General features: G+C 34.5%; 2 protein-coding genes and 1 non-coding gene across 6 annotated transcripts; 2 read left to right on the forward strand and 1 right to left on the reverse strand.

The window, feature by feature from the left end:
• Positions 1 to 3300: 3300 nt before the first annotated feature.
• On the reverse strand, positions 3301 to 3374 carry TRNAV-AAC. Its single transcript has one exon. It is a non-coding gene; the product is annotated as a tRNA-Val (tRNA).
• Positions 3375 to 4015: 641 nt separating this feature from the next.
• Positions 4016 to 5953, forward strand: LOC106339753 (tyrosine-specific transport protein 2). Its single transcript, XM_013778619.1, has 2 exons — positions 4016 to 5512; positions 5627 to 5953. The coding sequence occupies exons 1-2, from the start codon at positions 4098 to 4100 to the stop codon at positions 5703 to 5705; spliced, it is 1494 nt and encodes a 497-aa protein (XP_013634073.1). The 5' UTR covers positions 4016 to 4097; the 3' UTR covers positions 5706 to 5953.
• Positions 5954 to 7505: 1552 nt separating this feature from the next.
• LOC106342439 (myosin-10) lies at positions 7506 to 17737 on the forward strand. 4 transcript variants are annotated; one of them, XM_013781369.1, is made up of 43 exons: positions 7506 to 7916; positions 7990 to 8359; positions 8430 to 8555; positions 8678 to 8821; positions 8928 to 9073; positions 9149 to 9320; positions 9398 to 9456; positions 9542 to 9701; positions 9776 to 9925; positions 9982 to 10118; positions 10209 to 10355; positions 10454 to 10555; positions 10845 to 10902; positions 10999 to 11100; positions 11191 to 11228; positions 11325 to 11451; positions 11539 to 11709; positions 11791 to 11922; positions 12015 to 12124; positions 12241 to 12301; positions 12414 to 12591; positions 12660 to 12865; positions 12948 to 13067; positions 13158 to 13256; positions 13363 to 13575; positions 13803 to 13955; positions 14052 to 14201; positions 14272 to 14442; positions 14520 to 14659; positions 14741 to 14858; positions 14941 to 14961; positions 15039 to 15113; positions 15186 to 15356; positions 15451 to 15603; positions 15682 to 15858; positions 15968 to 16321; positions 16399 to 16469; positions 16544 to 16640; positions 16722 to 16778; positions 16879 to 16935; positions 17054 to 17134; positions 17226 to 17302; positions 17387 to 17737. In XM_013781369.1, exons 2-43 carry the CDS (start codon positions 8357 to 8359, stop codon positions 17499 to 17501), a joined length of 5199 nt encoding a protein of 1732 aa, XP_013636823.1. In that variant the 5' UTR covers positions 7506 to 7916; positions 7990 to 8356; the 3' UTR covers positions 17502 to 17737. The 4 variants fall into 4 exon arrangements, with proteins under 4 accessions (XP_013636823.1, XP_013636822.1, XP_013636824.1 ...); XM_013781368.1 differs by having other exon boundaries at positions 7506 to 8359; XM_013781370.1 differs by having other exon boundaries at positions 7507 to 8359; positions 9164 to 9320.
• Positions 17738 to 22547: the final 4810 nt, after the last annotated feature.

Below are 22547 nucleotides of genomic sequence, written 5' to 3' on the forward strand. Positions count from 1 at the left end.
CTCTCTCTCTCTCTCTACGCAAGGTGCGGCCCGCCACTCTCAGGACTAAGGCCAGCTTCTCTAGATGGCTGTAGCGGGTTTTCGCATCCATGAGAGCCTTTACTTACGTAGTAGATTGGTAGCTGCTTGCTTCTCTCCTCGCGTATTAGGACGGTGCTTACGGCGTGCTCCGAGACTGCTATATATAGCAGCAGTTACTATTCTATTTTAATAATATTTTATACTATATACTATTTGCATGTTTTGATATTTGGATTAGGGTATATTTCCTTTTAGAGTTAAAACCATACCTCATTACTTTATCCAATCTCTAAAATGCTAAAAGTTGCAGTATATCTACTGCCTTTTGTTTGTTAGCAAGAGACTCAGTACCTTAGGATGCTAGAAACTGTCATGTAAACACCATATGCAACACTTGTGGAGACTATTGGAACAGTCTCGACTTCACCTTCAGAAGTGTGATAACATAATTTCCTTGATTCACAAGCTTATACGAGAGTTTCCATTTCTCAACCACTCCACTATATAGTGTTAGAACTGAAATAAATAAAACCATATTGTAAGACTCTTCACTCTTCCCCAGCCGAACCTTCTCGAACCTCAACAGCTGCTTATCCAGCGATCTGTGTACAACCGGCGGCTTCGTGTCGAATTATGCCTTCGATCCCTTGTGTTTTTGCGCTACAACAAAAAAATTACAAAACCGTTGAGAACACAACAGAAAAATAACTCAGCAACGCTATGCTGCCATTTTAAGTGGACAAACTGTTCTTACAGCGAGTTGAAGAAACCAACATTCCTTAAATGATCGGGAATTGCATGGTATGTCGGCCAATCATGAACCCAGCCTCCTGCAAGAATCGACGGGATGACGAGAGAGAGATCACTTAAAAATGACAAATAATAAGACAAATGTGGTATACGCCGAATGACTAACCGAAGAGCTCGCAGGCTTGGTGAACCCGATCGCTAGGCCACCGAGAGCTCGACGGAAGCTCGAGCAGCTTGTTCCAGAAATCAGACGCCAAGAGAAACGTCCATCTTTAATTGTCATCATTATTATGACCCATGATTTTATTCCAAGATTCTGGTCAAACCTTACTTATCTTGGACAACTTCTATGTAAGTCGTCGGATGGACGACTTCCGTGTAAGCCGTCTAGAAAAAAAATATTTTTTTTTGTTTATTTTTTCTATTGCAAAACTAACCTGAGACGACTTATATGGAAGTCGTCTAGGTATAACAAAATATTGATTTTTTAAATTTTTTATTGGCCGACTTACATGTAAGTCGTCCAGGAAAAGTCAAATTTCGATTAGATGTAGAAACCAAGAAACTAAATTGATCAGAAATATTAATTAGGAGATGGGAAACATACTCTCTCTATATATATATATATACAAGTTTAAGATAAGTTAATTTTATACATGAATTATCTAATTTACTAATGTTAACCCGTTCTACCAATTTTCCTGCCAAAAACGGAAAAACGGGTTTTCCGGTTTTGGCGGGAAAATGCGTTTTTTCCGGTTTTGGCGGGAAAATGTGCTTTTCACGATTTTGGCGGGAAATTCGTTTTTCGCGATTTTGGTGGGAAAATGCGTTTTTGCGGTTTTGGCGGGAAAATGCGTTTTTCCGGTTTTGGCGGGAAAATGCGTTTTTGCGGTTTTGGCGGGAAAATGCGTTTTTCCGGTTTTGGCGGGAAAATATGTTTTCCGGTTTTGGCGAGAAAATGCATTTTTCTTGTTTTCGCGGGAAAATTGCGCTTTTTCGGTTTTGACGAGAAAATGCTTTTTGCGGTTTTGGCCGGAAAATGCTTTTGAGGGGGTTGTTTTCGATAATTATAGCAGGTAGGAGGAGAATCTCTATAGTATTATTTGATAATTCAGTTTCTCGTGTGTCGCGTTCACGTTGGCTCTCATGATGGTTGATTACACTGATACCTTTAATGAATTAAAGGTATTACATTTAAATGTTATTCAATTTTTATTTAGTTTCCTTTTCAAAATTTTCCAAATAACATATATATTAAAAAGGAAACATTTATAAAGCTTAAAAAAAAACGAAAAATATATGTATATATATTATGATTTCATTAAAAAGGAAGGTTCACAAAATAAAAATATTTCATTTAAAAAATATTTTTAATAAAATATAATTTTGAAGTAATAAAATATCTCTTTATACAAAGAAAATATATATTTGCATATAATGTAATTTCATAAAACAACATTCACACACATAATCTTGATATTAGAAAAATAAATATCATTTATTTTAAAACATAATTTTAAACAAAACACAAATATATATAATATCACTAATGGAAAATTTATTTTTAGGAAATATAAATATATAGAATTTTTCTGTATTTGTAAGAAAATATGCTTTAGTACGATGACGTGTCGTTGTGGTCGGACTCTATTATGGATTTCTGACCACATTCTCCTCGTGATGGGAAGCTTCTTGAGTGAGAGAGAGAGAGAGAGAGAGAGAGAGGTGTAAATGACAAATAATAAGACAAATGTGTGTCTCAAGTTGAATTTACTAATAATAGAAAATGAAAATGTGTCTTGAGATGTAAATTTTTCTGGACATTGGTTTATCTTATAAATTAATTAAATCAGTGATTAACATGCGTACAATAAAATCTTAACCGCCACCAAAGTAAATGTTATGCAAATGTTGAACCGATTTCAAGTATTTTGTTGGTATTTTTCAAGTAATATATAATGAAATAAATAATTTTATAACAAAATAATTTTATTGATTATAAAGATGGCAAGAGCGAACTTTGGAAACGAAAGGGTCATCATAATGATGACAATTGAAACTTTTTTCAAAAAAAAAAAACCAAAATCTCAATTTTTTTGGTTTCTACATCTCAAGATGCTCAAATCCTTGTGTAACAATATTTTGACTTTAGTCTTCTGAACCTAAAGTACTAAACCCACTCAGGAATGAGACTTACCCTTTTATTTGTGTGCAGATGGCTAATCGCGGGACACATTATGATGGACAAGATCGGATATGAGAAAAGGGTATGGATTGGACAGGCGGAGGATTGGGTTACAGATCTGATAAGGATGATGGAAGTAGCATTAGTGAGATGTTTGGACGCGATAGGATATTTAGCGCGCTTAATTATATTTTTAATCTAACCCTCTTTCGACAATGTCGTTGTTGTATAGTGGTAAGTATTCCCGCCTGTCACGCGGGTGACCCGGGTTCGATTCCCGGCAACAGCGCTTTCTTTTTGGCTTTGCTAAAATAACGTTCAAAATCTCGACAAAAAACTATTGGCTTCGCCCGGGTTCGAACCGGAGACCTTCAGTGTGTTAGACTGACGTGATAACCAACTACACCACGAAACCATTTAGTTAGTCGAACGACACAAATAAGGTTTTGAACCTAATATATTAGATATTTTATATATGAAATGTATTATTATAACCTCAATAGTGAACTTCAGCTCTTGCTTTCTAATCTTTGATGTGACAAGTTTTTTGTGGAACAAGTTCTTGTTCTGTGTAAAATTCAAGGCCATGGATACGTTCATCAAGTTTGATCCAATCTTTATTTATCCTACCAGTGGTCTTCAGTCTTATTTTAACACACTAATATTATGGATTCTGTTACTATTGGAAGCAGAATCAATCGAACTTGAAACCGTTCTGCTTTGGAGCGAACACGACATCAAATATCGATACAAACTTGTAGTAACGGAAGGAACTGTCTCGACAAATGTGGTGAGAGGATCATCAAGGTTCTCGTCTACTTTTCTTTTGTTGGTTAGTTCTTTTTTGAGACAGAATCTTGAAAAAAAGTTTAACCAACAAGAGGAACCTGATGATCCTTTCACCACACTTGTCGATCGGATTGAAATGCTCTGTTGAGAAACGTCACTTCTAACCAGAATTTGGTATAGAAAATGGACCCGAGACAAAAGAAATATTAGACCAAACCCCTCATGTCTGGTTTATTAGACAAAAGCCCTAAAGAGTCAACTAAACCTTCCAAACTCTAAACAGAAACATTTGACAACGAGACCAAACCAGCTCAGGTCCACTTGACAGAGAATCTCCCACATCACATCAATGGCTCTTCCTCTTCGTCAGCATTGCCTAACCCCCACAAAATCTCGTCTTTCTCCCCAAAATGCCCTCCCTCGCCGGAGTTTTCTCAAGCTCTCCGACCGTCGTGATACTCAAACTTCCCCTCCACCGCAGCTCACCATAAAAGAACAGAAACCCAGTTCTCAGAACGGCTCTCTCTACTCACCTTTACTCGTCAGATGCAGCAGAGACCACGACGAACCTCAGTCAACGCACGATGAAAAGATCCAAACTTTACAGAAACCCAAGAACGGGAAGAGCTTCTGGGCCGCCGTTAGTTTAATCATCGGAACCGCCGTGGGTCCGGGAATGCTCGGCCTCCCAGCCGCAACCATCAGATCTGGCTCGATCCCATCGACGGTCGCTTTACTCTGCTCTTGGGTCTACGTCATCTCCTCTATCCTCCTCGTGGCCGAGCTCAGCTTCGCAGCTATGGAAGAAGACAACGCGTCAGAGGTCAGCTTCACAGGCCTTGCAACTAAATCATTCGGGGATAAATTTGGAGTCTTTGTGGCTTCTGTCTATGCTTCGCTGAGTTTTGCTTTGATGGTTGCTTGCGTGTCTGGGATTGGCTCTATTGTCTCTCAATGGTTTCCTACAATGAATCCGTTATTAGCCAATGCTATATTCCCTCTAGTCTCCGGAGTCTTGATCGGTTTCTTCCCGTTCAATGCTATTGATGTCGCCAACAGGTGTCTCTGCTTCCTCATGCTCTTCTCTATAACTTCACTCGTTGCTATAGGTTTATCCGTGGCTAGGTCCAACGTGTTGGCTTCCTTTGGTCAGTCTTGTTGGAAGGTTTCGGCGGTTTTGCCCGCGGTTCCCGTTATGGTGCTGACGCTGGGGTTCCATGTCATCACTCCTTTTATATGCAACCTCGCTGGGGACTCGGTTTCGGATGCTCGGAGAGCTGTTCTTGTGGGTGGTGTTGTGCCGTTTGTTATGGTGTTGTCGTGGAACCTCATTGTTTTGGGGCTCGCGAGGATCAAAGTCCCTGTGGGTTCTTCTTCGGCCATTGACCCTATCTCGCTTCTTCTGTCTGTGAACCCTTCTGCTTTGTCTGCTGTTCAGGGTTTTGCTTTCTCGGCGTTGGCCACCAGTTTGATCGGATACGCTGTTAGCTTCCCGAAGCAGCTCCTTGATACATGGAAGCTTGTGTCTAAACAGTCAAAGGGAACTGATGGGAGAGTTTCAGACAGTGAAGCGGCGAGAGGTCGTGATGGATTTGAAGCGGTAGTGATGCTGTTTGTGCTTGGTGTTCCGGCTCTCATTGCAACGTACTTTCCTTCAACGTTTTCGAGGGCTTTGGATTTTGCAGGTGTTTATGCGAACTGTTTTCTCTTTGGTGTACTGCCTCCTGCAATGGCTTATATTCAGCAGTCTAGGAAGAAGCTCAGGTATCTTCTTCACCCAACAATATACAACTTTGTTTATAGTCCTTTGTTTCAGTTCTTTATGTCAATTGTCTTTGCAAGAATGATATGAAACCAAAAGGTTTTTGATATTTGCAGGTCATGGGTTCTTCCCGGAGGCAACTTTACTTTGTTGATCTTATTTGTAGTCGCTGTGATACTGGGAATATGGCATTAGATAGCCATCAAACAGAAATGTAATGTTTGGATCATTCTACGGACATGTGACATGATCTGACTGTGCTAACCAGGCTTAGATAAGTAAAAGGCGACATTCACAAAGAAAAATGCGTTTTCTGGTTAGCACAGAGAAGTCTTTTACCACATAGCAAATTCAAATTTGACTCTGGATGAAAAAATACGAGACTTGAGATGATACCAGAGAATTGAAGGGTGTGACCGGTAACTATCATAAGAACAATAGAAACGGAGACGGTAACTATCATAAGAACAATAGGAACAGAGAGGAAATGAATGAGTAGGAATAAAATTTTAGTAATGTTGAGGAATGATGGTTCCTTATCAAAATTAATGAGGAATTGATTTGTTCTATAATTTTATACAAATAAAGGAATGAGAAGGAAAACCTATTCTTCGTGAACGGTAAAAAGTTTAAGGAATATTAAGGAACATAGTGTTCCTCCTCATTTCCTTGGTCACCAATCACACTCGAAATCTTGAATTAACTAGATAACTATGTGCGCAACATAAGATGGCAGGTGAATAGAACTCCGTTTTTTTTTAATTATATATTAAAAGAGAAGTCACAACCTTGATACACGTGTGATTTTTTTTAAAATGGACATATTCATAGAAAGTCATGTTACATTTAATCTCTAATCTTATCATTTAAATTTTAGGTTTACCAAAAATTTTAATTGGGCTATCAATAATTGAATTTAAACAATAGATGATCCATTGGATTTATAGATAGTATAAATTAAATAGATGTAATTTAATTTTGTAATACTACCTCCATATGTTAAATATTTAAATATTTGTCGATGTTAACTTTTAAAATTATAAAAAACAATTTAGATAACAAAAATCATACTCCCGATGTTTTACTCCAATGCACAAATATTAATAAAAACTATTGTTTATCAAAAGTGTCATTAAATTACAATATAAAATTATAAAAAACAATTTAGATAACAAAAATCATACTCCCGATGTTTTACTCCAATGCACAAATATTAATAAAAACTATTGTTTATCAAAAGTGTCATTAAATTACAATATAAAATTATAAAAAACAATTTAGATAACAAAAATCATACTCCCTCGGTTTCTTATTACTTGATGTTTTACTCCAATGCACAAATATTAATAAAAACTATTGTTTATCAAAAGTGTCATTAAATTACAATATAAAATTAGTTTATTTAATTATAAATAAAAATAATAAAAATCTAATTGGTTACATAGTTTTTGGTAAAGTTAAAATTACATAGATTTGTGCAAACTTCATCTATTATGAAACAACAAAACTTTTCTAAAACATCAAGTATATTGAAACGGATGGAGTATTATTTAACAATGATTAATCTTTATTACCTTAAACCAATGAAAAAATAATTTAAACTATATTTTATTTTAAAAATTAAACAAAAACTAAATGTTTTATTATTTACTCGATAATATAAATCTATGAAACGAAAAGTTTAATTTTTTAAAATTTTTATAAATTTGTGAAATGTTACAATAACTTTGAATATGACAATAAAACAATATTTTACTAATCTTTATATATATAGTTATGATTTTAATAATGAAATAATAATCCGAAAATATATATATAGAAAAAGATACAAATACATGTGAAAGTTTGAAACAATCTATTCGATGAAAAAAAAATATACCTAAACTTATTATGTTTTAAAAATTGATAAACATATATACCAATTTAGAATTGAAAACAAAATTTTTATACAAAAACAAATGAAAACAAAAATCCGTGCCGGGCCTGTGCTGAGTAGGAGATTGTACCTTCAAAATCCAAACACTATCTACAGTTTCTTCTAAAAGAGATCTTCGACATATCAAATTCACCACTACCACCAACATTATCATCGTCTCGTCTTCAACAATACACTCCAGTTTCCTCCCCCTTTCCGCCCTTCCATATCCACCGGTTTACCCGTGAAGGCACAGATTTTATAGCATAATCTCCGGCGGTTCAGCGGAATTAACTTCACCGAAGCTACTGCAAAGCGTGGGGAAGAAGAGAGATCGAGGAGATGCGGGGGAAAATCTAGGTTTTAGTCTCGGCAACAGGGGACGAATTACTCTGTCCGCCATTAACGTCTGGCGAAGCGAGAGAGCAAGGGACATATCCTGCTCCATAAAATCGAATACCACTAACCGAACAACCCGGTTTGATGATAGGGTAAATTTGGAATCACAAAGCTAAATGTCTTACGTGACACGCCTACGTGGATTTTTATGCTCTCTCTTTTCAGAGATGAAGCATCAAACGAGGAAACAAAAACAACCGGGAGAGAAAATCCGAGGGAAAACGCGAGAAAATTTCTTAGTTTCTGCGAAATTTTTGTTGCTTTTATTCTCTCTGGGAAGAGCTTTAAGGGGTTTAAGGTCTCTGCGGTTGCTTGGTCCGCAAAACGTGCTTTTCTACGTCGATCAGACTTGGAGAGAGAGAGAGAGAGAGAGAGAGAGGATACGTTCTTGAAACATCTCCTGTCTGATTAATCGTTAGATCCATGGTGGAGAAACACCTTTTGATTGGGTTCTCACGGAGTTTTTTCTAATGTTTCTCCCGTTTGGAAATCTTCATTCGCTAGGAAAATATAACAAGATTTAGCCGTGAAAATGGTAGAGTCTTTCTTCTGCAACCTGCATTGTGATTTCTTCGGGTTGCTCATTTTTTTTACCTTGTGATCAGGCTGCTTCAGTAAAGGTAGCTTTGGGGTCGTACGTCTGGGTAGAAGATACAGATGAAGCCTGGCTTGACGGAGAAGTTGTCGAAGCTAACGACGTTGAGGTCAAAGTAAAATGCGAAACCAAGACGGTTAGTCCCCCTTTTAAATCAAAAGTCAATCCGTTAGAAAAATGAGATTTGCTTGGCTCTCAAGCTACATGACGATGATGATGGGTAGTAGTGAACATTAAGTGCTCATGTTTGTTATGTAGGTTACAGCAAAGGTAAATGCTGTCCACCCCAAGGATCCGGAGTTTCCTGAACTTGGCGTCGACGACATGACAAAGCTTGCCTATTTGCATGAACCTGGGCTTCTTCTTAATCTTAAGTCCCGGTACAATGCAAATGAAATTTATGTAAGCATATAACCCTAACATTTGTTTCTTGCATTAATTACACTAGTTCACTATCATTCATTCTATGTTATGATTACTGCACAATTTGTTATTCAAATTGTTACAGACATACACAGGGAATATACTGATAGCTGTGAACCCCTTTAAAAGATTACCCCACCTATACGGAAATGAGATCATGGAACGGTATAAAGGCTCAGATTTTGGCGACTTAAGCCCACATCCTTTCGCAGTTGCTGATTCTGCATACAGGTAATCTTCTTGTCTCCTAGATGAAAACTTTTTAACTACCAATTTTATTGTTGTTTGAGCCTCACAATCATCAAGAATGTTAAAATTTAGAAAAATGATCAACGAAGGAGTGAGCCAGGCGATCTTGGTGAGTGGAGAGAGCGGTGCTGGGAAGACTGAGAGCACAAAGATGCTCATGCAGTATCTTGCATACATGGGTGGTAAAGCTGAGAGTGAAGGCCGATCTGTAGAGCAGCAAGTTTTGGAGGTAGCTACCACTCCTGAGTCCCCACTCTCTGGAGATGTTTTGTTATTCTTCTCACATTACATTTTCTGTTTCTCCAGTCAAATCCAGTTTTAGAAGCTTTTGGCAATGCAAAAACAGTCAGAAACAATAATTCAAGGTGGAATGTCTTTCACATTTCTTGATTTTTTCCAGTTTATGTATTTGTTGAAGCCAAAACTTGACACATTAATCTCATGTTGCAGTCGTTTTGGTAAATTTGTGGAGATTCAGTTCAATCAAATGGGTAGAATCTCAGGAGCTGCTATTAGGACGTATTTGCTCGAGAGGTCACGAGTTTGTCAGGTTTCTGATCCTGAGAGAAACTATCATTGCTTTTACATGCTCTGCGCTGCGCCAGAACAGGTAACTATGGTCCCTTCCATGCGTAAATGTGATATTCATACTGACAAAACTGAGCTTATGTTATGAGATTTCAGGAAATTGAGCGGTATAAATTAGGGAAACCCAGCACATTCCACTACCTAAATCAATCGAATTGCCATGCATTGAGTGCATTTGATGATTCCAAGGAGTACCTAGATACGAGGAAAGCTATGGACGTTGTTGGGATCACTTCTGAAGAACAGGTACTTTCTAGTATTCAGTAGTGAGGACAACTCTTCTTACATTTTTAACTTTGTAGGATGCAATATTCCGGGTAGTGGCTGCTATTCTTCATCTAGGAAACATTGAGTTTGTTAAGGGAGAAGAGTCAGATGCTGCAGAACCCAAGGACGATAAATCCCGCTTCCATCTGAAAGTGGCTGCAGAACTTTTCATGTACATTCTTTCAATATTATGTGTTCTTGAATAACAGTTCTCTTGTGTGCTGGAGTTAGAACCCTTACCCTGATAGTTCTTTGTTGGCAGGTGTGATGAGAAAGCATTAGAGGACTCCTTATGCAAAAGGGTAATGGTGACTCGTGGTGAAAGCATTACAAAGTCGCTTGATCCTGGTAGTGCAGCTCTAAGCAGAGATGCTCTTGCCAAGATTGTCTATTCTAAATTGTTTGATTGGTAGGTTAGCAATACTTGAATCCGCTCTTTCCGAAGGGCTTAGTATGCTTCTTGGGATTTTAATTTTTTTAAAGATGTTACAAACTTATTGCTCTCAGGCTTGTGACAACGATCAACAATTCTATAGGCCAAGACCCCAGTTCAAAATACATTATTGGAGTCCTGGATATATATGGATTCGAGAGTTTTAAGACAAACAGGTGCTTAACCGGTACGCTCTTATATTCTTTAATTGTTAAATATCGTTTTCAGATTTGAATATATGCTCCGTCAATATTATGTTTCAAACAATGAGCTGATGGTGTATTGCTGAATACCATAGCTTTCAGTTACTTAGCTAGATCTCTCTTTTTTCTTGTGGTTTTTGACAATATTGAAATTATCATTAATTCATTATGCATCGTTCCTTCAGTGGTTTAGTTGATAGCAGTAATAATGCTTTTGTTACAATTCCAACGTTGACTTTCTATTTTCACAAACATTTTGTAGCTTTGAACAGTTTTGTATAAACCTGACAAACGAGAAGCTGCAACAACATTTCAACCAGGTTGGAAACTGATGTGCTTCTCAGAGTATTGATTCTTGATTGATGTGATTTAATGTTATATCCATATTCATGCATGTGCTATTTTCTCTTTTACAGCATGTATTCAAAATGGAGCAAGAAGAGTATACTAAAGAAGAGATTGACTGGAGTTACATAGAGTTCATCGATAATCAGGATGTCCTTGATCTTATAGAAAAGGTAAGTAGTAGCACAATAGTTGGTGTTGAAACCTATGATCCGTTTACATATATGCTGTTTAGTTTCTAATATCAAATTGTTTCATGTCAGAAACCTGGCGGCATTATTGCCCTTATCGATGAGGCGTGGTAATGTATCAAACCGTCATTTACTTTCTTTCTTCATTTATTCCTTTTTTTACTTTCTTGACTAAGTGTCTGAGTTTGTGTTTGCCTGATCTACAGCATGTTTCCAAGATCGACACATGAAACACTTGCGCAAAAGCTATACCAGACATTTAACAGCCACAAGCGTTTTACCAAACCAAAATTAGCTCGTACAGACTTTACCATCTGCCATTATGCTGGTGATGTTAGTCATCTTATACATGTTTATCTTGGAAGCTATTGTCAAAACATGTAAACTCGGTGTGATGATTGTATCCTTGTTCAATTTCAGGTAACTTATCAGACTGAACTGTTTTTGGACAAGAACAAAGATTATGTTGTTGGAGAACATCAATCTCTCATGAACTCTTCAGAATGTTCCTTTGTCTCTTCTTTGTTTCCAAAACCGCGAGAGGAATCCTCAAAATCATCTAAGTTCTCATCAATAGGCTCTCAGTTCAAGGTCTGATGATAATGGATACAATAAAAAAATTCCACTTATACATATATTTTACTGTGATTCTCATCATGCACTAAAATACAGCAACAACTACAATCTTTGCTCGAGACGTTGAGCACCACAGAGCCGCACTACGTACGCTGTGTTAAACCAAATAACGTTCTTAAGCCAGATATTTTTGAGAACCTTAACGTTCTACATCAACTTAGGTGTGGGGTAAGCTTAATGTCGCAAAGAACCTTATATTTTCATCTTTCTAACTGTAACCATTTTACATGATTTCGTGAAACATCCTTGCCTGGCCTCAGGGAGTCATGGAAGCCATTAGAATTAGCTGTGCTGGATATCCTACTAGAAAGTCTTTCAGTGAGTTTTTAACTAGGTTCCGAATTTTGGGACCAGAGGCTACAAATAAAAGGTAGATTCACCTTTACTAACTTCTGCAGTTAACCTTTCAAATTCTTAGTATATTGCTAATAGAAGTTATGGTTTTAGACCCATAAAAAGATTTTTTGCCTCTGTATATGTTTAAAGCTTTGACGAAGTTAATGCTTGCAAAAAGCTACTAGCAAAAGTGGACCTAAAAGGTTTCCAGGTGCGTTTTCATTATCTCGCAGTTTTCTAGATTGATGATTTTATTGTGACCAGAAAAAAAAAAGAAAGGAATCTGATCAATTCTTTTATTACATTTATCTTTCAACCCACAGATAGGGAAGACAAAGGTGTTTCTTAGGGCAGGTCAGATGGCAGAGCTGGATGCTCACCGAGCTGAAGCTCTTGGCCATTCAGCAAGGATCATACAGAGGAAAGTCCTTTCTTATCAGTCTCGTAAAAAATATTTGATGTTACAGTCCGCTTCAACTGAGATCCAAGCCTTTTGTAGAGGTAATAAATGTCTGCTTAATTTTTTGGCTTCAGAGTTGGTTTCAGGTCTCATTAGTCTTCTCCCACAGGACATGTTGCACGCCTTCAGTTTAAGTCCATGAGAAGAGAAGCAGCTTCTCTGAGAATTCAGAAGCAGGCCAGGACTTATATATGCCAGACAGCCTATAAAAGGCTGTGTGTTTCAGCTATTTATGTTCAGACTGGGTTGCGCGCAATGGCTGCTCGAGTCGAACTTCAGTACAGGATGAAGAGAAGAGCGGCAATCATCATTCAAGCAAGTTTAAAACCTCATTTTGATGACAGTGATTTTTCATTTGTTTTGAGCATCAATAACATGTAAGTTGCTGATTCCACAGAGTCAGACCCGAAGATTTTTGTGTCGGAGGCGGTTTTTGAGAATGAGGAAAGCAGCTATTACCACTCAATGTGGCTGGAGAGTGAAAATTGCACGCCGAGAATTGCTGAAGCTTAAAATGGTTTCTTTACTAACTTTTACGATCCTAACTTCCATGAGATGTTATGAGTCTTCAACATGTTTGTCAATAAATGGTTTCTTTGTCTTCCAGGCTGCTAAGGAAACAGGAGCCCTCCAAGACGCGAAGAATAAGTTAGAAAAGGAGTTGGAAGAACTCACTTCATGCTTAGAGCTTGAGAAACTGATGAGGGTACTAAAGTTACACATAACTTTCCACGCTGAATAATTTGTTTTCTTAAACCATATTACTAGATTGTGTTGTTGTTTCTCTACATCTGATAAGTATACTGATGCAGATGAAGCTTGAGGAAGCCAAAACTCAAGAAGTTGAAGAGTTGAAAGCAGCTTTGGATGATATGAAACTCCAGCTCGGGGAAACTCAAGAAACCAAAAGTGAGGAGATCTTGAAGTTGCAGTCCGCTTTACAAGACATGCAATTAGAATTTGAAGAACTTTCTAAGGATCTGGAGATGACGCATGATCTCGCTTCAGAAAATGAACATCTCAAGGTAAGGCTATAAAGGTCACTTCTTTTTTTTTTTTTGAATTGAATGTTAAATTTAATTCAAAAGAAAAAAATCTTGTTACAAGAGTTGTATACTTTTCCTATAATGAAAGCAAACTTTTTATGAGACTCCTATTTTAAAATGCATCAAATTCTATCATATATAAAGGTCACTTCTAAATATATGCTTATGGTTGCTCTGTTTTACTCTGTTTCCTTATAACTCTTAAGGAGTTGGTGAGCTCATTGCAAAGTAAAACTGATGTATCCGAGACCAAATATGAAGAAACAAGTAAGCTAAGTGAAGGCCAAATAAAACAGGAGGTTCCCGTCATTGACCATGATGTAATCATCAAACTCGAAGCTGAAAATGAACAATTGAAGGTAGAATCTCATGATACTGGTTTTGAAGGTTCCTCTGAGATTTCTATGTTTCCTCTTAGAAGATCTATATCTCATTAAGAACACTCCATTTGTTAGACGTTGGTCAGTTCATTGGAAAAGAAAATCGATGCCTTAGACCGAAAACACGAGGAAACAAGCTCAAACATCACAGAGCAGTTGAAGGAGAGTGCATCATCTGATTATGAGATTGTGAGTGATCTTTCAGCTGAGAATGAACGTCTCAAGGTAAATTTCTAAAGATGCCTTTTAGTATTTTCAGATTTGTTTTTCTCATCTGATGTATGATACTTCTTAGGCACTGGTGAGTTCGTTAGAGAAAAAAAGTAATGAAAACGATGGGAGTGATTCACCAAACGAGCAAAAGGAGGGGACACACATGCTGAAAGAAGAAGATAGCATAACTGATGATGTTTCAGTTGATAATGAAATGACCAACAAGCTTGCTGCTGAAAACAAAGAGTTATATGTAAGTTTTTGTAATAGATTTATCCTTCTCCATTACAAGTTTATGGCTCTTAAATTTACTGTTTTTTTTTTCCACAGGATCTGGTAGATTTGTTGGAAAAGAAAGTACAAGAAACAGAGAAGAAGTATGAGGAAGCAAGTAAACTTTGTGAAGAGAGGCTTCAGCAGGTTGTAGACGCAGAGACAAAACTAATCGGGTTAAAAACATCTATGCAAATGTAATCAATTTGCATTCTCTCTTTACTCCAAAGGTAACAGTTACTACATATGCATTACTTATCTAGTCTTCTTATCTTTAGGCTTGAAGAAAAAGTCTCTGACATGGAAGCAGAAGAAAAAATTCTACGGCAGCAAGCACTGATGATTAACTCAGCTTCCAAGAAAATGTCACCCCAGGTGTCTTTTTCAGGACCTCCGGTAAAAAAAATACCTCTATGAAATTTCTAAGAATATTTTCAAGAAATGTGTTAACTTCTTTGGTTTCACCTACATCTTGCAGCCAATGGAGAATGGACATCATGTAAGTGGTCTAATATTTAAAATCTGGATGAACTATTCTTACATACACGCTTCAATCATTTTTGCTCTTTGTTACAGGTATCATTGGCTCCTATACCTTCAGGAAAGTTTGGGGCAATGTCGTTTAAACGAACTCTCGAACAACAACCACATGTATGTAACTAACATTGTGTTACTTCTTTGCATTTGGTTAATTCATGTTCATATTTTTTTTTAATGATGCAGGAATACGTTGACGTCCTTCTCAGTTTTGTTTCTCAAAATATCGGTTTCAGCCATGGGAAGCCTGTTGCAGCGTTTACAATATACAAATGTCTCATACACTGGAAACTATTTGAAGCAGAGAAAACCAGTATATTTGATCGTATTGTTCCTCTCTTTCGTTCCGCTATAGAGGTAAACATGAAGTCTGCATTAATGTATAGTGTCTTAGAGAAACAGCTTAGCCTTGAAGTTGACATCATGCTTATGCATTCTTTCCATTTTACAGAATCCGGAAGATAATGATAATTTGACGTATTGGCTTACAAACACATCTACGCTACTGTTCTTGCTTCAAAGAAGCTTGAAAACTCATGGCACAAATGGTGCAAGTGCGAATAAACCTCCTCAGCCGACTTCATTTTTTGGGAGAATGACACAGGTAACAAACAACATCTTTACCGACTCCAGAAACATATTAATATGGCCATAATGTGGAACATGGCTGGCTATGTCTCAGGGTTTCCGTTCTACCTCTTCGGAAAGCCTTTCAGGTGACGTAGTGCAACAAGTAGATGCTCGAGTTCCAGCTTTGCTTTTCAGGCAGCAGCTCACAGCCTACGTTGAAACGATATTTGGGATATTTCAAGAGAATGTGAAGAGAGAACTAGAGCCTGTGCTTTCCTCATGCATTCAGGTAGACCTATATATCTATTGGTTTACTGAAAAAAGCTAATCAAATTTTGAAGATCATGATCTCTGCAAGATAGGTCATCTCACTTGTTAATTCTCAACTAATGGCTCAGGGACTGAAAGATTCATCACATGAGCCCTCTGCAGAAAATTTACCAGCTGAGACATCTGAACAGAATTCACCAGCAAAGCCATCTGAAGAGATTCCACCGGAAAAGCTGTCTGAAGGTGATTCACCAGCAAAGCCATCTAAAGAGAGTCCACAGGCAAAGACACCTGAAGAGAATCCACAGGCAAAGACATCTGAAGAGAGTCCACAGACAAAGCCATCTGAAGAAAATACAGAGGCAAAGACATCTGAAGAGAATCCATCGGCAACGCCATCCGCAGAGAATACACCAGCGGAAAGTTGGCAAGGCATTACAGATCTTTTGAATCGGCTTCTCGGCACATTGAAGAAAAATTACGTAAGAACCTTTCTGTGTTCAAGGGTAATATGATTGTATATACTCAATGTCCTCTCTGACAAAACTTCTTGTTACAGGTTCCTATGTTTCTTGCTCAGAAGATATTCAGCCAAACATTCCAAGGCATCAACGTTCAAGTCTTTAACAGGTAAATTATTGGAGAGTAGTTTAGATACCCCACCATCAAGTAGTAAACCGAAAGCTGTAACATAACTAATGCAGCCTTCTGGAGAGGGAATGCTGTACATACCACATGGGCAAAAAGGTGAATGCTTGGTTTAATGAACTAGAGGCATGGTGTAGCCAAGCAACTGAAGAGGTAAATTCATTTGTCTAAAATGAGCTTACTAACCATTAACATTTCAGTCTCTTGATTGCAATTAAACTCTCCTGAGTGCAGTTTGTAGGGTCTTCATGGGATGAACTCAAACACACAAGACAAGCTGTGGTGCTCCTGGTCTGTCTTTTAAGAACCAAATTTACAGAAACTTTAAGTAGCATTACAACATTCTCTCTTCTTTCTTTGATCTGAATATATCTCCTGATTCCTCTTCCAGGTTACAGAACAAAAGTCCAAAATTACATATGATGATCTTACCACTAACCTCTGCCCGGTAACTACTCTCTCCTTCTCTGATCTAAAACATTCCTTTCAAGATTAAAAAAAAAGTAGAAACATGCTTGGAGCATGCTAATAGTCACACCCTCTTCACTCTTTCTTTAATCTCTCAGGCTCTTAGTACTCAGCAACTGTATAGAATATGTACCTTCTGCAAAATTGATGACAACGAGGATCGGAATGTATCTCCAGGCGTATGTTTCTTCTCTACACCTCTCAAGCAAACTATAGAATCTCCATATATCATTTCATTACCTGGTTCAATGTTCTCTATCGATGATGCAGGTGATTTCCAACTTGAAACTTCTAATAACAGATGAAGACGAAGACAGCCGTTCGTTCTTGTTAGACAATGATTCCAGGTATCAAAACATATTAAGAAGACGATTGAATATCTCCAGTTATTCAGACCATAACCTCATGAACATTGTCTTTGTGAAACTCAGTGTCCCCTTTGCAGCCGATGAAATCTCCAACTGTATGGAAGAGAAAGAATTCGCCAATGTAAAGCCAGCGGTTGCACTCGCTGATAACCCTAACTTCCACTTCTTAAAGGGCTGAGACCTATTTTTCTTACCAAATTGTACAGTAGTCCCTTGCACAGATTTACGGTATTTAGAATCCCATAGGGTGGTTAGGTTTAAAGCCAGCGAGTACTCTACTTGTAAGGAAATAAACTCTTTTTTGTAGAGCAAACTGTGTAGCGTTTGGTGTTGGAGAATTGTAGACACCATTAGTGAGTAAAAGATTCACAGAATATGTGTCTTGTAATATTTTTGAGTTTGGATGATGTTTTTCCATTTTTCTGAAAGTCTAAAACGACGTATCAAGACATCAATCAAAATTTCAATCATCCAATCATCACAAATTTCAAATCCGTATACGGTGTTTACACAAAGGCGAAGACAAATTCAATGAACGTTCTCACTTCTTAGTTATACTCTCTCCATTCCAAAATGTACAATATTTTGATATCTTTATATTAATTTTAACTTTATTGATTATTGTGAAACAATTGGTGTTTTATAAATTTTTGATAATTAGTTGAATTAGTTTTTATTTATATTTTAATACTTTTTTAAGAAAAAAATGTATGTCTTGTGCTTTTAATCAATTTTCTAAAGAGAAGATTTTTATAGTTATGATTTTTGGAAGAGTAGTTAAGAATTTTTATTTCATAATACTCTTAATTATTACTTACAAAATATGAGTCTGCTGCAATGCAACTGGTTTTTGTTTGATGTTTTAATTTAATAAAAACCATAAAATAATAAATTATTTTATTATAGTATTATGATTGTTTTTTGCATATGTTGTTTGAGATTTATTTTATAATTAAAACATTTTCACACATAAGTTCAAGTTAATATTTGTATTTTATAATCATGGTGCATAGATGAGTTGTTATAAACTTTACACTAAGGATTAGAAAAAATACTATACATAAACATTTAAACTGAACACAATCCAAAATAAAAAATAAAAAATAAAAACGAAATGAAAGTTAAGTACACCAATCGAATCAATGACAACATTATACATGTTCTTATGTACTAATTTAATATTTTATTAAATAAGTATTTAAAATTTTATTTTGCTAGGATTTTTAAAAAAAGGAAAACATTCTATTTTATAAATCTCCTTTTTATTTACAATTAAAAAAATATTAAATACTCTTTTACAATTTTGTTTAAGATTTTAGAAAAAGTAAATTCCTATCATATAACCTATTACAATTATCTTCTCTTTAGAATTTCATAAAAAATATATTGCTATCAAATGATTATTTTTAGTTATTAATAAATATTTTTAAAATTGCTATTTATCAGTTCGTATCGATACTAATTTTACACTTCTTTTATTAATTAAATAATTTTTAGTATCATGTGCATCATCAAACACTCTATTAAAAATAATCTCAAATAAAGTTTTACAATTCTTTTTTGGTTAGGACTTAAAAATATTATACAAATTTCTTTTGTTTAGGATTTTTTTTATAAAAAAAAAGAAAACAACTATCAAATATTCTTTTACAGTTTTGTAGGATTTTAGAAAATGAAATTAATATTACATAATCTTTTACTATTATATTTTGTCTAGGATTTAAAAAAAATAAATTCTGTCAAATAACTATTTCCAGTTAATATTAACTATTTTTAAATATTGCAATTTTCAAAATTCGTTTTTTTCAATATCATTAATATTTTTACATTTTTCTTGTAAATTGAATAATTGTTACTATCATGTTTATCATTAAATTTTTGAAGTAAAAATTACTATTAAATAAAATTTTACAATTCTCTCTAGTCACGATTTAAAAAAAGAAATTTTTTTAATTGGTTAAGATTAGAAAAGAATTTTATTTTATTTAAGATTTTAGGAAAAGAAGAAGTTATTTTCTCATAAAAGAAGTTTTATTGACACATTCATAATCTGATTTTTTAATTGACATATATCACAATCATATCATTTGAAATATTTGAAGTTAATTTTGGTTTACATTTTTAACACAAAATTATTAAAAAGTTAAGTTAGTTAATTATAAGAAAAATAAGATTATATTTACGTTTTTATTTTATTTAGACTTTTAAAAAGCAAATGAATTATTTTATTTCTTTTAGATTTTTATACAACTATTTTATTTTTAATAGAAAAAATCTGTTTAATTATTTATATATTTTGTCTTATACATATAAACACATATTTATCATATGCACACATACTCATGTACGACAATAACATCAAAATTAGAAGTTATGCTAGCATCATAAAATGTAATAAGGATAATAAAAAGTTGAGTTGTATCAAGAAATTAAAAGAAAATACTCAGGTAATACTTTTCATGTAAATACTATTGTGTTTTGTAAAAATAATATGTGGAAGCTTAAACCTAAATATTGATGTGAAATATTTGTAGCTATCTTTTGTCATAATTGTTTAACATACAATTTATCTATTAAAAATTAATGTTTTGCAATTATCTTTTGATTAGGATTTAAAAACAGGAAAATTACTATTAAATAATACATATAATAATATTTTTAATAAAATTTTTTTTGTTAATATCTTTGTATACATATTTTTAATTATGAGATAGATTAACACATGTCACAATTTTAAATATATAATTGCTATGTGTCGCGATTATGTTGATTAGCAACTTTGAAAAACCAAGATTTATATAATAAGATATTATATATATTTTAATCATTATATATTTAAACAACTGTCACAATATTAGAAGGAAAATTATTATTAAATAATATTTTTCAATTATCTTTTGATTAGGATTTAAAAAATTAAAATTACTATTAAATAATATATAATAAGGTTTTTTAATAAAACTCATTTTTGTTAATATCAAAGTATATACTCCTTCTGTTTTTTATGCAGGTAGTTTTAGGTGAATGCACAAATATTAAGAAAGTTATTAATTTTTCCAAAAATAGCATTTAATATATGAATTAGGTGTAGTTAAACCAATCATATATAAGTATATATTATTTGATTGGTCACACTATACCCAATAAAAATAAAAGTTACTTTGAATTATGAAAACTACTTATATTTTGAAAAAAAAACAAATTTTACTTAAACTACTTACAATAAAAAACAGAGGGAGTATATTTTTAATTATGAAATAAATTAACACATGTCACAATCTTAAATATATAATTGTTCTGTGTCACGATCATGTTAATTAGTAACTTTGAAAAATCAATATTTATATAATAAGATTAGTAATTAAAAATAGTGGGAAGAGATTAATTACCAACGGTGAAATCACCTGAGGGCCGAGACTGAGAAGGCATGAAAGCGGACCAATAAAATCCGGAAAACATGAGAATCTGAGCACATGGAATTCCCATGCCCTTACAGTTATTATAGTTATGGTATGGAGTTAGTTTGCATTTATCACTTACCCTTCTTCTTTTGTCCCTTGCTCCCATTCCATAATATACATGCACTATATGTATGTGTGTGCAATGACTTATTATTTGCTAATATCTTATCTTATCATCAGAGCCAACTCAGAACACAAGCCACCAAAACCGTTGATTACGAAGATATTTTTATTTTACTTTTTATTAGTGTTTTTAAATAAATAAACTAGTAAAAAAATTTAGTTAGAATAATATTTGTTAGGAATTTTTAGTCAAAACAGTTTAAAAGATATATATTTTTTTTGGATTTTGTTTGATTTAAAAGACTAACATATGCAAATGAAAACACTTTGAGAACATCGTATTTGAGTCTTCAAACTTCTTTACAAAATGGTATTCATTTAAACGTAGTTGGTGATTATTTGTTTATGTAATTAAAGATTATCCAACAACTAATACTAATAGAAATCGAAAGCCTATTGAAATGCTTGATTTTTTTTTAAATAGAGAAATGTTATCAAAACATAAATATTTCTTATCACATATTGGTAACCCTTCCGGTATTAGTCACTACTCACCACAGTCGAAAACGTAACTACATGAGTTTAATAGGTGATTTTATAGAAAAATGCAAGAATAGCTTTATTTCAACATTAACTATTTTAAATTTCCTTGTTTTTACAAACAGTTTCTTTGTATTTTGAAAATTTAAATATTATTTTTGTGATCTTGGATACTCTAATATAAATAAAAGAGCATAGTTTTAAATTCGTTTTATCAAACCGTTACTTCATTACTTTAAAACAGTCTTACAAACTAGACATAGAGTTTTTAGCAGTAAACAGAGCTTCTTTCGCGAATCCATCAGCCGCTGCGTTGCATTGAATTCCCGAATGTGGGATACTTTATCTCTAATAAGAGATAAAATAAAAAGAAATAGACGATAGGGTAGAACTCAGCACGGCGATGTCATGGAATATCCTTTTGAAAGCAATCACAGACTTGTTTCCTGTGATAAGATTGATGAAACTTTTAGAGTCAGAGTAGCAGATCACTTCCTTGATCCCTTTGGCCACAACCGCTTCCAGTCCTGCCTTCAGTGCATTTGCTTCAGCAACTAAAACAGAGGCTACAACATAACTTGACGACGAGTTTTCAATTCGTTTAGAGTAGTGTAAAACGTTATACCGGTACTGCTTATCATATGGTGACTATAATTTTGGAACATAGGTGACTATATTTATAATGCAGCCACATATATTTATGTGTCTGCATTATTCATCTAATATATATATATATATATATACACACACATATACACATATACATCACTATGCATTTATATTCTCTCGTCTTTTGTCTTTAGTCTTTCAGTATCAATGTTCTAGAAAAGTTGATGAGTGTACTTATGAGTTGGTCAGCTAAATGAATGTTTTAAGTATTTAAAATCTTACAAGATGATATACTAAAGAGAGATACAATATCGTGTTTTTAGTTTAAGTATATATGTGTGTGTCATGTGTGTGTATTAGATTTTTGTTGATGATCATTCTACATTGTCTAAACGGAAAATGAGATATGCTCCAATACTATTAAAACTTATCACAGTTACTACCAATTTACATATTTTTTATAGGGCTTTTTGCAAAATTGACCTACAACTTAAAGTCAAACACAAAACTAACTTGTTTTTTTTTTAAATTGGTTTTGCCCTATTCACCCC

Source organism: Brassica oleracea, chromosome C4 (assembly GCF_000695525.1).
Source record: "Brassica oleracea var. oleracea cultivar TO1000 chromosome C4, BOL, whole genome shotgun sequence".
Taxonomy (NCBI): Eukaryota; Viridiplantae; Streptophyta; class Magnoliopsida; order Brassicales; family Brassicaceae; genus Brassica; species Brassica oleracea.

Excerpts from the sequence above, each read along its gene's own strand:
- LOC106339753 (XM_013778619.1), top strand. The coding sequence starts at position 4,098 with ATGGCTCTTCCTCTTCGTCAGCATTGCCTAACCCCCACAAAATCTCGT. Across the intron at positions 5,513-5,626 it reads CAGTCTAGGAAGAAGCTCAG|GTCATGGGTTCTTCCCGGAG; the intron begins GTATCTTCTTCA and ends TGATATTTGCAG.
- LOC106342439 (XM_013781368.1), top strand. Across the intron at positions 8,556-8,677 it reads TAAAATGCGAAACCAAGACG|GTTACAGCAAAGGTAAATGC; the intron begins GTTAGTCCCCCT and ends TTTGTTATGTAG. Across the intron at positions 11,101-11,190 it reads TCCTTGATCTTATAGAAAAG|AAACCTGGCGGCATTATTGC; the intron begins GTAAGTAGTAGC and ends GTTTCATGTCAG.